The sequence below is a fragment of the Neopsephotus bourkii genome, unplaced genomic scaffold (genome assembly GCF_033783945.1).
Source record: "Neopsephotus bourkii isolate Nb327-2 ecotype Australia unplaced genomic scaffold, CSIRO-AGI_Nbou_v1 NB_1423, whole genome shotgun sequence".
Taxonomy (NCBI): domain Eukaryota; kingdom Metazoa; phylum Chordata; class Aves; order Psittaciformes; family Psittacidae; genus Neopsephotus; species Neopsephotus bourkii.
Window position 1 is genome coordinate 1,416,043 of NW_026901900.1, and position 18,077 is coordinate 1,434,119.

The 18,077-nt window shown below is 41.3% G+C and overlaps 1 protein-coding gene across 1 annotated transcript in view; it reads left to right on the top strand.

The window, feature by feature from the left end:
* The first annotated feature begins 1,444 nt into the window (after window positions 1–1,444).
* PTPRR (protein tyrosine phosphatase receptor type R) overlaps window positions 1,445–18,077 on the top strand; it is a 149,614-nt gene continuing 132,981 nt past the window's right edge. Inside the window, exons 1-2 of the mRNA XM_061368004.1 lie at window positions 1,445–1,613; window positions 15,858–16,162. Coding sequence (XP_061223988.1) covers window positions 1,553–1,613; window positions 15,858–16,162 — 366 coding nt within the window. The 5' untranslated portion in view covers window positions 1,445–1,552. The remainder of the gene's footprint in view (window positions 1,614–15,857; window positions 16,163–18,077) is intronic.

Here is an 18,077-nt window from a genome sequence, read left to right on the forward strand (position 1 = left end):
GCAGGTTGTTTCACCTGTATGTATACCTCTGAGGCCTGGGCACACATGAACTGTAGTTGTGGGGGCAGAAATGGGGTGCACTTCATGGATAAACTTCTTTATCTCACTTATTTTAGTTTTCGTTTCTACTAGTCAGAACTAACAGGATTAAACTGGAACAGGATTAAAGTGCTGCAATTTGTACATATCCACAGCAAATTATGCCAGTAGAGGAAGCAGCATAAATCTCACAACTTAGAAGGGCATCTAAGGCACAATACCTGTAAAGATACTACTGAAAGGACAGGGCTCAAACCTCACTCCTTGTTAAAAAATCCCTTTGATCACTGTAATTCCCCATTTTGGGCAGAGCTCAAGATTGAGTGGTCTTCTAACCCAAGCCCTTTTTCATTCATGTTGCTGTCAAGCAAACAACCTGACTGTCTGTATGGCTGTGAACAGCCGGGTGGGGGCTGCAAAAGAAGCTCATTTGCATACGTACAGTCATACATGCAATTGCATTCCGATATCAGGCTCTGTGCACCCATTCACAACTTCATATAAGGCAGATTTCTGCATGAAGGGTCATTTGAAACCATTTAGAAGCAAGCAAGCTCTGATAATCTCTGTTAATTTTCTGCTTAGGGCACACCACTTCAGTGGCAGACCTGTGTGTACACTGACCGCCACATCCAGCAGTAGGCTGTAGACAGATCACTTGCCGGGCAACACATCTGCTGCTTCCCCTCAAGGTTAGCCGCCAGTGACTCTTCCGATCAATTAAACTCAACTTAAGAAAATGATCTTATTACAGGGCTGTTTCATATCTGGCCTCTTTATATGGGTCTGTGATACCCATGTAATCAATTTTCCAAGTGTCTCCCAAGTAGGTGTTGCATCAGTCTGGTCTGTGCCACTGCCCTGAGTTCAGCAGTCATTTCATGATCTCTGTATCGGCTGTCATTTCCATCACACAGTTTTTGCTAACTGCTCACTTCAGCGTGGTTCGAAACACACTGAAGAAGAGAATTGCCTCTGCTGCAAGCACAAAACCACAAAAGTACCCCCAGCCGTGCCAATCTGCTGAGACGAGCCTCATCAGCACTGGGAAGACGCAAACCCACCGCTCCGCTGCAAGAGCGAGCCCTGACTTCAGCTTCAGCTGGGAGCTGAGGGACAAACGACCACACACCCGCCGCAACCCCCTCCTGCCCACACATGCTGCTGAAACTGGAGACCTCTCCCTTCGCCACTCATCCCGGAGGACACTTCGGGTCCCCGCGGCCTTCCACAAACCCATCTCCGGGGCAAGGACTGGACGAAGACCGGGACACGATCCCACACGCAACCACCGCTTCTTCCCGCGATCAGCTCGCCGCTCGCCTCACCCCGTTACAGCTGAGGCAATCGAGGGCACCCACCCGACCGCCCGCGCGGAGCTGCGCATGCGCAGCGGGCTCCCAGGCATGCTCACTGACGGGGGCGGGGGGAGCGGGACGCGGTGGCGCGACGCTGCCGGGCTCGCCTCCCCTCGGCTCGGCTTGCCTCCGGTCGGCTCAGCGCAGCTCGCACCATGCGGCGCGCGGCCGCGTGCCTGTGGGCGCTGTGCCTGCTGCTGCACCTCCGCGCTGCAGGTCAGTGGGGCGGCCGGGGCCGGACGGTGGGGCGGGAAGGCGGCGGGCACCCGCTTGTGCCGGGCGGCGCACCTGTTGTGGCGGGGCGGGGGGTGAGCGGCCCCGCGGGGGCTCGGCTGCCGGGGTCCGGCGGGCGGTAGCGGCGGGTGGCTTGAGCGCCGTTCAGCACCGCGGACAGCGGGCGGCCCAGGAGCCCCGCGAAACGCGCCGAACCCCGCGGTCCCGCATCGCGCGGACCGGAGGCTGCGAGGGATAAAATCCTGCGTCTTTACTCTCTTTCCTCCTTACTCGTTTATCACTTGAGGGGTGGTGGTGGGGCGTTGCTAGTTGCGTTCGGTCGTGGCAGCAGGGTTTTTTAAGGAAGGGAAATTTCAGCTGCGACAGCAGGCGTTTCAGCTGTAGCGGTGGTGATCATAAATCCTCTCTCTGCTTTGCTGGCAAAACGTGTGCCTCATTCAGAAATGTGGTTAGCGATGGGAGCCCTGGTACGTACATGAAGTTCCACTGCCAGTTTCGTTCTGATAGTCACAGTTTATATTCCTGGTATAAACCTCGGGCTCCTTTTAAGTCACTTAAAGCGGCTTATTGCTCGGAGTAAAATGCCATCTCTCTCCCCTGTGCAGACTTAACTATATATACTCTTAGCAAGGAATAAAATCTAGGGTAACTGTATAAGTGAGTTAAATTCTCAATTAGTAAAGTTGAATAGTCTCTTTGGTTTATCATTTATGGCAATTGTAGCTACTTCTGCAATAGTAAATGGCTGTCGCACCCTGCTTGTAACTTCACTGAAGTCCAATTAAGAACAGCGATGAAATGCACAGGTGCGGTTTCTTTTGCTCCCAGGAATGTTGTTTTTAGGAGAGATTTTTTAAGATCCAACTAATTGGCATTGTCTTACTACAGAATCATTAATAGTTGAACTTCATGTCTCTTTTAATGGGGAAGCAGTGCATGAACATGTGTACTCTTCCCCCAAATAATCTGTGTTATGGAAATAGTTGTTTGTATGGATTCATCAAGAAGCAAGTACTGCATTTTTTTTTTTTTTTCTCTGTTGCTGTTTTCAGGAGAAGTGGTTTGCCCCATTTATTGGTATTTTATTGCCCTGGAATATTAGGCTACACTTCATAAAACCTCAGAAGCTGCTTTCTGGTATATCTATAGCTAGGAAGCTGTGCTGTTGTGCCTTATATTCATATGTGCAAGAGATTACTGACTGAAAGGAAGCATTTCATGATCCATTTTAATAAAAGCCTTAAGCTGCTTTTAGATTGTTCCTTTCCAACATGTACTAAAATGATCATCTGTGCAAAATTAGTGTACAGCCTCTTTGACAAAACATGCTTTCTAATCTCAGTGTATCCTCTATTAATTTCGGACTTCACGTTAATTTTAATGTGCTTCATTTTTCTATCCAACTAATGGAAACTGGGTTTATATCTGCCAGTAAGCCATTTACTTTCCTTACTAAGTTTTATCTGTTTCATTAATTTACTGGGAATGACTGCAGACAGATATTGGCCTTTATTATTAAAATATCTCTAATCATGAGAAAAAGAGGGGAAAATAAACATTTATATGGTGTTACTTTGCTCCCTGTGAAGTCTTGGAAAATAACTGCTTCAGAGAAGGCAGCAGGATGGACATGAGCTGAATTCAATCTTTGCATATTGGGCATGGCTCCCACTAAGCACACAAGCTCTGCTTCCTCCAAGGCAGGGCTGCGTACAACTTGCTTTTGTTGGAAGTCATTGAAGATGCCACAACAATGAAATAGCAAGCTTAAACTGCTAAGATTTCTCCATTTCATTTAATGGAAGTAGAAAATTCAGTCTTACACAGGCTATCACTATGGACATCTTTTATGTATAGCCTAAACTTATGAATTATTGACGTTGATTTTGCAGATTTGGTTGCATTCCACTTGCCACTAATGCTAGGTCACAAATTATATCCCAAATGTATTTTTTTTTTTTTTTTTTTTTTTTTGTAATGTGATGGAAACTGCTTGGCTTTTTTGTTCTGACTGAATTTGTATGAGCCATGTTTCTAGGGAATGCTAAAGACACTGTTAGCAGATATTAACAAAATTTCCCTTGGTATCAGTTGATGAGAATAGGTTTTAGAGAAAACATAAGTCTATATTTACTGGAGCTGATGCTACAGCAAAAAGAATTGATAATCTGTGTTTAAATAATGCTTTTTAATGAAAAGGTAATGCATGTCATATAGCAAATCTGTTTTCCTATGGAAAGACTATTCTACTATGAATGTGCTTACAGTAGCCACATATGCATTCACACAAAAAATGAAAAATATTCTTGTCAAATATGTGATCAAGCATTTTCATGTACTTAAAATGGTACCATTTTAGTAAGTTGATTGAGATTCCCATTCCAATAAGGCATGACAGCTGTGTAAACAGAAAATTAAATCCATTGGTATACCTATATATTTCTTGCTGAAATCACTGCCAGTTGTGTGTGCATCTCTGAAAACAGAATTAAGCCCTTCTGCTGAGTGCAGCAGGTGAAGTAATCAACCTATATAGAGCTTGCTGTTGGATGAAGACCTAAATCAGTAGCAACTGATTACAGGTCAGCATGAACCTTCGACTTAGGCATTGCATGAAACAGTGCCCGACAGGACAGGTTATACTCCTTTTTAGTAGGTATAATCTAATACATATTCTTGCAATAAAAATCTAATACCTCACAAGCTGACTGGGAAGCATTGTTTCCTTGTGAAAGAATGGAAGGTGGTAGCAAAATTACAAAGTGATGCATTAGGCTAACTTGTAAATAGAGGGCCATTTGAGTCATTCAGGTTACTCAACTAATTAACTCTTTCACCTCCTTTTCTTTCTTTAACAAATTTTGTGAACAGAATTAAAATGCTGAATTAAATATCCAGCCACAGGAAATATGCAAGGAAAGTCAACTAGACTAGGAAAAAAAAAAATCTTACCAACTCACCACTTGCCTTATGTTAAAAATCTCTCTTTACAAGAGAATTTTTTTCAGAATTTGCTTTTAAGATGAACAAACCCTGGTCCTGGGAAAGCAAAGAGTTAACAGCTCAGGTCATCTAAGTCATGGTTTCTTGAGCAAAGGCTTTACATTGGCTTGCTAAGGACTTCTGTTATCTCATTTTTTTATCCTCTTAATTGGTGAAGAGATGCATTGACAAGAGTATGGACCAATACGGTCCTACTAGACTTTTCAGAGAGGAAGCATGTAGATCCTTGTCTCAATCTCTTGATGGATTCATTCCTCAAACCCATCAGCTGAATCAGATAAAACTTGAGGTGGAAATTGTGGTATTCTAACTTCCTGGGGCAATGGTGTAATAACAGGGGGATTTCTTGTATCAAAACAAGAATTTCTCTGACCACAGACTAACACTCCTTTGGGCAGAATTCACTGGGTTCAGAAACATGTTATAAATACACTAAACTGATTTTGTTAATTGTTACCGAAGTCCACAGGGTGATTTTACTAAGTTCTGCTGGGCAGAAACAAGTACTTCAGCTTTTCTGGTAAAAAATGTGCTGTGTGGTATTCTCATGGTTGGAAATGACTGGAGTGGGTCTGTGGTTTCTACTTAAGTGTTGGAAGGTCTCTCTTCCATAAAGTGCACAAGCTGTGTCAAAGTAATAAAATCTGGGGACTGTACTTCTACGGTTTAGGTGAGATCTGCACCAAATGCATTCACAATCACATTCATTTCAGTAACCTCATACTAACAAGTGAAAAATGCTAGTTTCTAAATACATTTAGAATGAATGTGAAGGAGCTATTGATTTAAAAATGTACTGGAATTATGCTTCATTACACTAACATAATCTAAATGAAGCTGGTACTTATAATTGCCTTCTTTAAAAAAACATACTGCTGGCCATGAGTGGGTGTTTTTACTAGAATAGACATTTGTGCCTTTTATTAGTAGAATCATGCATAATCAGGGGGTAGTCATCTGTCTCTTTAAAGGTTCTTTTGGGATAAATAGTTTTATAATAAAGTATCTGACTTCATATTTTTGAGGAAGTATTTCATTGGAAAAGAGACCCATGCCCTGTTTTTGCATTTGGAAATTCTTGCTGTTCATTATTTTGAAGACATCATCTTCTACAATAGGTTTATGCTCAGTACATCCATTAGGAAATTATTGAGGCTTGTGATCTTGGAATCCATGCCTAATTTCATTTGTTGCATTACAAGAAGACTGAAACATCGTAGACAGCAAAGGCTGGTTCCAGTTTCTCTGGAGAGTGAAGCAGGAGACTTGCTGAAAAACCATGAATTGGGCTCTTGGGGGAGTGTGTCTCTCTAGACAGGAGCTAATGAGATAACAGTGTGTGGCCGTGTTCAGTTGTGGTCTCCCTCCATGGGTATGCTAAGAGGCTTCATGTAGGGGGCTAGAAGGAGGCGTAGGATTCTTACTCCATAAAGCACAGTCATTGTCCTGTTTGATTTTCAGCATGGCTTCAAAATAAGTACTTGGAGAAGCTTAACAAGATCTGTTTAGAAATCCTCAGTGCTATTTCCGAGAGTAGTATTACTGCAAAAAAAACCTAACCAAAACTTTAAGGCTGAACTTGACTTCCCTTCATGTCAGCTGTGGTTTCTGTGGAAATACTATATATTTACATCCATGTTATATAGAGCAGAATTTAGCCACAGCCTTTATTTGGAAAATTACAGTAATCACAAAATTAGCACATTGATGCAGTGCTTTCTCACACCTTCTGGAAAAAAGTCTGATGTGAGACTATATGGTACATTAGTGCCAGGGTGTAAGTATGGCAGAGTACTTTAGTGCCTTTGGGACCAATGGCTCATATCTTAATTCACATGAGTAGACCTAGTGAAATCAATGGTCTGTGGTATCCAGTTTCATTACTGACATATTAGGCAACAGGCCCATGAAACAAGACACAGAGTGTCTTTTTGAGAAAGATACCACTTGTGCTTAATTCAAATTCACTGTGGATATTTTTGGCCAGGGCTTTTTTTTCTTTTTTTTTTTTTTTCTCCCCTACTGAAAAGGCCAAATTCAGCAAAATTGAATTTGCAGTTGTTTCTATTTTCAGCAGGTTGCTTATTAGAAAAGGAAAAAAATTATTCCTTGCTATCATCTCTCTCTCCTCTTCCCTCTCTTGTGTGTAACTCCCCCTCTCTGGGGTGCTCTCTTACTCACTCACACACATGTGGGTGTCCTTGCTTGCTCTCACACACACAAACACACATGGAAAAACAAACTGTGTATACATTTACATGCATACATACATGCATTTTGTACAAATTGGTTTTGTATTAATCTTTTGTTTTGTTCAGAAGTGCTTTTGTGAGGCAAACCAGGCAAACTTGAAAAGTTAAAAATATGAATTCACTCTGGTTTGGTAGCACATTTATGAAAGGAACACATTGGAAGTTTTGGAACTGACAAAAGATTTCACCTATGAAAATACTTTCTCATGTATAAGTCTTTGTAGCAGAGGGACTTGCAGGCTGTGACAGTCCCCATCATTCAGAGAATAACTCCAAAACATACAGCCTGATCACATCCTTCCTTCATGCCACAGCTTCTTCTTAAGACAAAACCAGTAAAAGCAATACAAACAAAGCTATTCCCTACCTAAGTAGGCTGCTAGAACTAATGTTCTTTCATCAGGCATGCTCCTGCATAGCTTTTCATGACTTTCTTCAGCTAGAAGAATTTTATTACGTTCAAAGTGTTGTTCATTAATGAAGATGAAGCACACCTTATACATGAAAGTAAAGTGGAGGATTTATTCTTAGCATAATGAAAATCTTAATAATCTAATTCAAGAAGCATTGTTAGTCTAGATCTAATGTTTTATAGAAAACCAAAGAATAATAATACAGGGGAAAAAATCACAGTTATAGCAACGATGCATATAAAATTGTCTGTCCCTTTCCTTGGTGTTACATTTCCCCTCCACTCCTCCTCTGGATTCTAAGCTTGATAGTTTCACACTGATGTTGGCTACTGGGGGATGTTATGAGGAGTTGTCAGCATCTGGAGTCCTTTGCCAGGAGGAATATGATGTTTGTGTTGGTGTCTTCTCTTCTTCCTTTCTCTTAGGTCCATATGTATTTCTTTGCTACCATGCATTCATATTTTTTAATCCCGCTTCCTCTGGGTCAAGATCTACTTGGCCCTTATATAGACAAGAGAGAACTGCAAATTAAAATGTTGCAGGGTGTGAGGCCATTTCCATCTCAATGGACTAAAAAGAGGCAGGCAATGAGTCTCCTAGCTGTAGGAACATTGGCATTATTGGAGAGGATTGATCAATGGTCTTCAGTACCTTTCACAGTGACTCTGGGTGGCTGTTCAAGAAGAGATGGAACCATTGTGAATGAGGTGATAAAGACTGAACTAGACTAAAGCCTGAGGCTGGTTTATAGAGTGTGAAGATAGACTGTATGGGACATCTTTCAGAATGGTGAGCTAAACAGAAATTAAAAAAGCGTGGGGAGCTCAGGGTGCAAAATTTAATTACCAAAGTTTAGTAAATCTTTTTACTGAAAATGAGAAATTATTTGGCAACAGCATTAAATACTGTAAATCAAATTATATTTGAGTTAAATTTATCTTTGAAACCAATCAGTCAAGTTTCAGCACGCTTTTCCCTTAAGAAATGACTCTACATTTTCTGCCTTTTCCTTCCAATTTCCAGCTCCTTGGCATGAAAGTCTCAAGCTATGTAAAATACCAAGATATCTGTAACTATAAAGAGACTTCAGTTATATAGTGCTAGTTACAGTATTGCATATGAGATTTAAAGCATATGCACTATATGTCTGTATTCACTTGTGCACTTTATGAATCAGGTACAGCACAGCAGTTCTGTCAGTGGATTTGGGATGACTGCACTAATTGCAGCTAGTAAATATACCTCTGATTACAGGAAATGGAACTGTTCGGGAATATAACTTCTTATGAATCTGATTTGTTCAGATTAGAACAAATAATAAAACTTAAGACAATGACCTCAAATTGTTTTTCCAGCACGCTTTAAGACTTTAGACACCATTACCTTGCCCTATCAGGTTTACAAAAAAATGTTAAGTCCCACTGGGACTCTCCTTTTCCAGTTGAATGAATTTCTGGTTTCTGGCTCTAGAGGATGTGAGATAAATAATCTGCAAAGCTGTGATATTTTGCTGTTTGAAAAAGAGAAAACATGCTACTGTGTTACTGGCTTGTTAATGGATCTTGACTATCTCAAAATTTTTTCTCTCTCTGTTTTAGAGAAAGTGAAGGTATTTTGGAATTGGGAGACTAGCAATTTGCTGGCAGGTTGCTTTAAAATGTCAACTGTCTTGAGACTATTCAGGGAGTCAAGACAGTCTGGAGAAATCTTGGGATTTCTCTATTAAGCAGAGGCCAACTGGGACTGTCAAAAGTGCTCAGATTTACTATTTATTTATAGTCCGATTTACTATTTATTATAGTCTTTCATTTCTGCATATGTAGCACAAATTTGTAGAATAAGAGAGTCTCAGAAGCATGTGCTATCTAGCATTCATGTGATTTACCCATGTATTATAATGAAAACATTTTTTGTCCCCCATATACTGGAACCATGCAGGTATTTCACAAGGGCTTCTACTGACCCATTCTCTATCAGTCTTCTGTAGCTGTAGAAAGTATGCATTCTACATCACTCTGGAGCTTCTTGTTGCACTTTAATAGATGAGAAGCAAAACTCCATGGATTGGAAGTACAACTAAAGATAAACAGAGATTTTGAGGAAAGAAAATACTGTTGTATAGGAGAAGCTAAATTAAAGAGGGGAGGTTACAGAGGAGGAACATGGAAGCAAGATCAAGACAGGCTTTGTTGTTATATATATATATATATATAAAATATAAGGCAAAGCAACAGCAGCATGTGAGGGTTTGCAAGGAAGAAGTGAAAGTCAACCAGGACATAAAGAAGAAGGAAAAGTCAAGCCATAGGTGAAGGAACAGGGGAAGAAGTAGCAGTGTTCATCATGAGCCAAAGGCTGAGGAAAAGAGTCTAGAAATCATTGTACAGACAGAAAAACTAGAAGACACGATCAATAAATCATGCCAATATAAAGTCACAGTACAGTACCTATTCCTAAAGGGCATAGGAATGGTTATTACATGAGATAAATGCTCAGAGCTATGTAGAGATATTCCAGCCGCTCCAGCCAATGAGCTGGCTCCATTTGGAGCTCGGCTCAGATGCCTCTATACAAATGCCCATAGCATGGGGAACAAACAAGAGGAATTAGAAACGTGTGCACGTCTACGGGGGTATGATATAATAGGCATCAAAGAAACATGGTGGGATGGCTCCTATGACTGGAGTGTTGGAATGGAAGGTTACAGGCTTTTTAGAAAAGACAGGTGCAGCAGACGGGGAGGGGGAGTTGCTATGTTAGGGATAGGCTGAAGAATATGGAACTCTGTCTGGGGACTGGTGAGCAGTTAACAGAGAGCTTGTGGGTCAGGGTTAAAGGGAAAACAGCGATGGGAGACATTACTGTGGGGATCTGTTACAGACCGCCTGATCAAGAGGAATCTGTGGATGAAGCACTCTATAGGCAGATAGGAAAAGCCTCATGTTCACAGGCCCTCGTTCTCATGAGTGACTTCAACCACCCTGACATCTGTTGGAATGACGGTATGGCCCGGCACAAGCAATCCAGGAGGTTCCTCGATTGTGTGGAAGACAACTTCCTTCTGCAACCAGTAGAGGAAACGACAAGGAGAGGTGCCATGCTTGACCTTGTGCTCACCAACAGGGAAGGGCTCGTTGGAAATGTGGCACTGCAGGGCAGCCTTGGATGCAGCGACCACGAGATGGTTGAATTTGAGATCCTTAGGACAGTGAGAAGAGCGTGCAGCAAGCTCACTGCCCTAGACTTCAAAAGAGCAGACTTTGGCCTCTTCAGGAACCTGCTTAGTAAGGTTCTATGAGATATAGCCCTAGAGGGCAGGGGGGCTCAAGACTCTTGTTTGGTCTTCAAGGATCACCTGCTCCAAGCTCAGGAGTGTTGCATCCCAACTAGAAAGAAGTGCAGCAGGAGGGCCAGGAGACCTCCTTGGATGGATAAGGAGCTCCTGAGGAAAATTCAAATGAAAAAAGAGTTTTATAGAAAGTGGAAGCAAGAACAGGTGGCCTGGGAAGAGTACAAGGATGTTGTCCGGGAAGCTAGAGACCAGGTTAGGAAAGCTAAGGCCCAGTTAGAATTCAACTTGGCTAGGGATATTAAGGATAACAGGAAGGGATTCTACAGGTACATAGCAAATAAAAAACAGGGAGAATGTAGGCCCCCTCAGGAAGCTCTCGGGTGAACTAGCTACACAGGATTTGGAGAAGGCTGAGGTTCTGAATGACTTCTTTGCCTCTGTCTTCTCTAGCAAAGGCTCTGACCGTACCACCCAAGTCTTGGAAGGCAGACGCAGGGAATGTAAGAATGAAGACCTTGGGCCCACTGTAGGAGAGGAATTGGTTCGAGACCATCTTTAGTTCGAGACATGGTTTAGTGTGAGGTGTCCCTGCCCATGGCAGGGGGCTTGGAACTACATGATCTTAAGGTCCTTTCCAACCGTAGCTATTCTATGATTCTATGATTCTGTGATCTACATGAAGGAAGGATAAGCTGTCTTCCGGGAGCAAAGGTAGATACAAAGCTGGTGATAAGAGATGTTTTGACCTGATTTTGAAAGTAGCCATTGACTGTTGTTCATTTTTTGTTGCCATAAAAATAACTATACTTAACCGAGAAATTGGGGAAGACTCCTTGTTTTCTTTTACTTAGAAGAAATAGCATGGAATCACAATCTGAACAGCTAGTCTGTTCTCCTCAATGCCAAGGAAGAATAAACTGTAATTCTTTGTGAAAACACTTGAAGGGAAGGAATTTTAGGAGAAGGAATAACATTATTTTAGTTAAAGGGTGATATCAGCACTGGGTGAATATTACAAGTCAGTCATGAATAACTCCATTCTGAAGTACAGTTTAAATAGGATTGTGTGAACAGACTATAAATCTGATATAAATATAAAACATAGAATCAAGTTTCCTAAGCTATTGGAAGAGATGTCTTTAGAGATTCTATTTTTTTGAGCCTTGTCCTAAGCCTCATTTTCTGAATTTCTGTGTATGTTGGGATACCTGAAGCTTAAAGAGCACCAAAATCACTGTTTTGCAGTCATACTCCAGTTCTTCATAGCTTCTGTTGGTTTCCCTTGGGTCAACAAAGGAGCATTTGCTTTTTCTGTGTAAGTAAAGAAGTTGGTATGGGAATCCCTGTCTTCCCTTTCTTAGGGTTGGAGACAAGCAATATTTAAAGGTGATGTGTAGTCGAAGTTCTGGTGTTTCTAATGACTTACTTCTCTGAGTGTCCTGTTGGTGCATACTGCTTGTGTTCAGAGCTGTAGTCTGCAGGGTGAGGAAAGAGTATTTTACCCCTTCATCATATTAAGGGGAAGATGTATGTTTCCCTTAACATACGAAGCGTGTCCCAATTGTTAGGGTCACTAGAGGCAGCTGTAGCAGTCTTGAAGCCAAAGTCTGATCATGGTTTCAGCTTTATCCACAGTCCTACAAAGATCAATAAAGTTTTTCACATGGGGCACACTAAGTGCATTTATCCTACTTAAGCTAATGGGGCTTTGTGGGCTTAGCAGAAAAACAAATACATCCTAGTAATTTCCTTGTAACATATTTGTGCTTCTGTGCTGTCAGGTGGTAAAATGGATTGGGGTGAGTGCACAGTGTTGTGTAATTAGACTTGTTAATTTCTCATTTCTAAAGGATGAGCCATTACTAAAACGTATTTTGCTGCCCATCTTGAAAATCTGCTGCAATGGGCCATATATCAAATCCATTGCAAGGACCTGTGTTACTAATGTGATTTTTAGGATTCTTATAGAAGTGAGCCATTGGGATTTAGTAGGAAATTGTAATACTGTTGTTAAAAAGTAGCAAGATTCATAAGCAGGCAAGCTTTTGGAGAGTTCCTTAAACTATTGTTTTGTTAGGGTTTTTTTGTGTTACTTCGGATTCAGTCAGGATTAACTCTGAAGTCATGCTTGGCATTTACTTTAACATTATTCAATGAAGAATTTGGGCTAGTACTTAATTATATTTTTTCTGCTTCTTTCAGTAAAAATAAATGAAATTAAAGTGGAATTTGGAATATTAAAGACCGTAGGAAATGCAATATAGGAAATTCCAGGAGTATCACAATAGTAGGAGTAGGAATGAAGGAAGCAAAGAGGAATCAGAGACACCAAATAGGGCTGTAGTTACATTCCTGTATATTATCTGTGATCAGCTTTGGAATACTGGTTGTCTGTGCAGGAAACATTAAAATAATCCAGCAAAGAGGTGATTGTGAGAAATAGGTGGGTATGAGAAGTAGATGACGATGAGAAGTGCTGATGTTGCCTTCTTTTTATTTTGCCATTCACACAACTCTCTAAATTGCTAGGTAAGATTAGCCCTCGGGATTTTATCAATGAAGTCAGCCCCCACAAAGCTTAATGAGATCCCAGCCAGCTTAACAAGCTTTGATATTCAGCTATCTTTAAGGCTATGCTCTGCAGTTTCTCTGTTTTCATCCTGTTCTCAGTCACCTTCCCAATCAAAACCTAACAGCTCTACACATGTGAACTCAGTGGTCATCTAGGAAAGTGTTTATCTTTGCCATTTAAAAAAGCAGCCTTAGGTTTAGCATAGTTCCTTATAATAGGAGGATCTCTAAGTGTACTGCAGAATGCAGGATTCTGTATTCTGTCTTCTTCCTCTTCATTTTCTGCTCATGCATGTTATGAATTTCTTCACCGCCTACAGACATGGACCCGCTTTTGGCAGAGAATGCATTTCACAATGATGCATAGCAATACTATAGCACAGATGAAGTATTGTCCTTGATTTTCCTAACTGAAAATTCATGAGGAAATTAGGTCAACAGAATGTAATTACCTACACTGAAATCTCCTAAGGACCCTGGATAGAGCTGTGCAAATGACCGATTATTTTGATTTGCTTACAGAAGCAAAAAATTCAGAGGCAAAAATCAGTCTGAATAGAACAAAATGATTTCTTGTTCACCCTGAATTGAACTGGTATTGGTTCTGAGATGTTCTTCATGGCTCATTATAAGAATTAAAATAAGATTGATTTTTTTAATTATTTTTTTTAACAAAAAATCAGCACACTGATTCAGCATTGCCATTAACTCCAACAGCTTCTGAAGAGGAAATTCCAGGCTGATCAGAGAGAGCTCTTTGGATGCCCTTGTCTTAGAACAAAAAGTCCCTTTTGTACCACAGTGGGTTTCTTAGGGTGCTCTTCTAGGAGGTGACTAATGCAGCTTCAGCTACTTTATATCTGTGAAGGAGCGGATCCTTTCCTGTTACTCTGCTCACAGGGACAGCCTGTCTTCCAGACTAACAGCTAAACAGGGCTGTTGTGGTTGTTCTGTTCTTCATAAAGGCACTGAAGATTCACTGCATTTCATACGTTTAAAAAGAGTCATAGAATCATAGAATAGTTAGGGCTGGAAAGGACCTTAAGATCATTCAGTTCCAACACCCCTGCCATGGGCAGGGACACCTCACACTAAACCATGCCACCCAAGGCTCTGTCCAGCCTGGCCTTGAGCATCCCCTGGGATGGAGCATTCACAGCTTTCCTGGGCAACCCATTCCAGTGCCTCGCCACCCTAACAGAAAAAAAATTCTTCCTTATATCCAATCTAAGATATCAAAAGAGAATAATAGCTCTGGTTCCTTTTCTAAAGGCATTATTGGGAAGTATTCTGACTATCAAAACATAGTTTTTACTAATACATGGTTCATTAAAACCATGTACTCTAACAGAGTTCTTTGTGTACAGTGCCAAGGTATTCAAGGTAAGGCTAAATCCACACATCTATATCTCCTGTGCAAAGAGTCAGGTGCTCCATTGGCTGGCCAGGTAATGCTTGGGAGAAGGTTAGGTCATAAAAAGAATTGGCATAATGGACTCTTAAGGCTTACTGATTTAAGGAGCTGAATGAGGAATACAGGATCATGATTATAGACTCAGGCATCAGAACTTCACCTTTCTTCTCTTTCTTACATGTTTAAGTCTGATTTTTGATCCAGTTCTTGTCCCTTTCTCCTCAAGTCCCCATATATAAAAGGTGATCACAGTAATTCTCATCTTTGGCGTTACTAGGTGATTAAGTACATCAGAAAGTAGACTGCATGTTTTCCCATTGGAGTTGATACAGATACTCTGCTCTCGTGAGATCTCACTTGGAGTATTGTGTACGGTTCTGGTGTCCTCAACATAAAAAGGACATGGAACTGTTGGAACAAGTCCAGAGGAGGACTGCAAGGATGATCAGGGGCTGGAGCACCTCCTTTGTGAAGATAGGCTGAGAAAGTTTGGGCTGTTCAGCCTGGAGAAGAGAAGGCAGTGTGGAGACCTCATAGCAGCATTCCAGTATCTGAAGGGGCCTATAAGGATGCTGGGGAGGGACTCTTCATTACGGACTGCAGTGATAGGACAAGGGGTAACGGGTTAAAACTTAAACAGGGGAAGTTTAGATTGGATATAAGGAGGAAGTTCTTTACTGCAGGGTGGTGAGGCACTGGAATGAATTGCCTCATTTATCCTCACTGGAATGAATTATCTCATTTACCCCTCTTTACTGCAGGGGTGGTGAGGCACTGGAATGAATTGCCTCAACTGGAATGGTTCCCCAGGGAGGTTGTGAATGCTCCATCTGTGGCAGTGTTCAAGGCCAGGTTGGGTGAAGCCTTGGGTGACATGGTTTGGTGTGAGGTGTCCCTGTCCATGGCAGGGGGGTTGGAACTAGATGATCTTAAGGTCCCTACCAACCCTAACTATTCTATGATTCTATGATACTAAAGTTGGACTTGGCTCAGCATGTGTTCTGTGCTCTTGCACATAATTTTTGAAATGTAAACCTGGCTGGAAGTATAAATATCATTAAAAGCCCTGTAAAAATGAGTTTTAAAATGTAATATACTTCACATACTTAGTAGACATTCTGTAGTGTTGTGTGTGTAGTGTTGTGTGATTTTAAGAAAATTCTTGTATTCCACAAATATTCTTTCCAGATCTTGCAGAATCTAAAGATCTCATCAGATTTCCAGTGCCATCAACCAAATAGCCAGGAGAGACATTCTGAACTTATTCTTCTCTTTCTACAGGCTGCATTTCTGGAGACAATGACCACTTTTTGGCAATTCATCAGCAAAAGAGTGGAAAACCTATATTTATTTATCAGCATGTGCAGAGTGTGGAGAAAAGTCTGGATACAGACAGTTATAAGAATTCCAAACAAAATTTCCATTCTTCTTCCCACACCAAAATAAGCAAGTTTCACCCTGCAATAATTGTTAAATCAGCCTTGCCCAGACCTGCCTACGACCCATCCCTCAACCTGTTAGCTATGACTGGTCAAGATTTGGAAGTGGAAAATCTTCCCATTCCTGCAACAAATGTGATTGTTGTGGTAAGTGCCTTTTTCTGGGTTCTGCAGTTTTTTGGTGAATAAATATGCATGTAGATAAATATTGACAGATTTTTACTGTGGGGTATCAGAAGTTCATATTCCTTTGCTGTCCTCCGTGGAGTGCCTATCACAGTCTGCGTAAGTTCTGCACAGACTCTGCTCTGCTTTACCGTGGTGCATAGGTAGCCCTGCTTGGTTATGCAGAAGAGCATCGGGCTCATTCTTCTGTTTCCTGGAGAGAAGAACAACCCTTCATAACACACACTCATTAAAGTGAACTAATAAAGATTAAAACTGACACAATGTGACTAATTACAGTCAGCAGCTATTGCCTAATTCTGTAAATTACTATACAGAAAATGCTAGATTAAAACAGAATGGCCTTTACAAACAAGGAAAGAAGATACAACACTAGGGTATCTTAGCACACAGTGTTTTAGAATCACGTGCAATTTCCTCCTTTGGTACCTCTACGTATCTGCCCTCATGAATGTACCAAATGCAATAGAGGCTAGTGACACAGAAAAGAATGATGAGAAAAAGGGTAGTAATTTTTAGTCTGATGTTAAAGTTTTTAACAGTTAACAAATACCATCAGGGAGCTAGGCTCAAAAAGCTGGGCTCTGAACTTGTTGTATTCCACATGAACAAAACCTCCTAATTTGAGATTGGATGGCTAGCATAGTTAGTGGACTAGATTCAGTTGTAAGTGTTCATATCAGAGCCATATAAGGTCCTGACAGCTTTGCTTCACTGAGGACTTGCCAACTGTACAGAATCCCAATACTGAATAGAGGAGGAGTTGCCAAGCAAGCTGGATATGTCTATGCCCCAAGCTAGCCTAAGCCAGCACAGCCAACTTCATAGTAAAAGTACCTGTCTCTTTTTTCCACAGCACGTATTATTTCACCTCCTGTGAAGGTAAAACCGCTTTCTATTAGTGCAAGGAATGATGTTACCTATGGCCTGTTATTTTAGTAGAGTTTTGCACACTTATAGAGACCCACAGTCTTTGACATGGAAAAACCCTGCAGAGTATTCTGGGACCATCCTGATTTTAGCTGACCGGCTCTGTGCCTGCATTAAAAGCTAAATGAGGCAGATTTTCAATTGGCAGTCACATAAAAAAAAAATCTATTAAGTCTACATTAAGTTCTCATTAAGTGACCTCAGTCTGAAGCTTTGCTACGGCATTTCTAGGATGGAGCTCCTGCTCTGAAGCCTTCTGTTCATGCTGAGAACCGTATGTGCTTTAAGGAGGGCATAACAGCATGAGCTAATCATGACATGAAAGTTGTGTGTTGCTTGGGATCTTCAGCAATCTCTGGATGTGTTGAAGGGCAGTGGTTTTGGTTTGGTTTTAATTCATCTTTTCAGAAAAAGCCTTTGGGGAAGCGTATGTTTTAAAGCTGAACTGTTGAGAGTCACACAGTTCATTGGACTGATTTTGAAGGTGCCTTTCTCCAAAGGGCAGCTGTCCCACAGCAGGGTAGTTGCCACAGTCCAAGCACAGCCCTGCTCCTTCCAGGTCTCTGCACTTAACGCTTTCTTTGTCCCTCTTGAACGCCATCTGAAGTAGGTTGTAATATTAATGTCATTGCCAAGGGATTCTGTTTTGTTTTGAATGCACATATTGCTCCCTCTTTGTTTTGAATTAGCACTTAATGCTTGTTGCTGCCTTTTGGTTTTTATCATATAGAGCAAGTGGCAACATTTGTTGTTTTGGCCTGGCTGACCCTTTTTGTTCCAGCCTTTAGCAATGTTGTTGGTTGCTCAACTTGAAAAGGCAATTGCTAGTGTTAATGCTTCCTGTAATCCAGTTACATGACTAGTGCACATGGTGATTTAGTATGAAAGCCAGCAAAGGGGGTTATTATTTAAAATAAATCAATGCTGTTGTGGCTCTGCAGAGGGG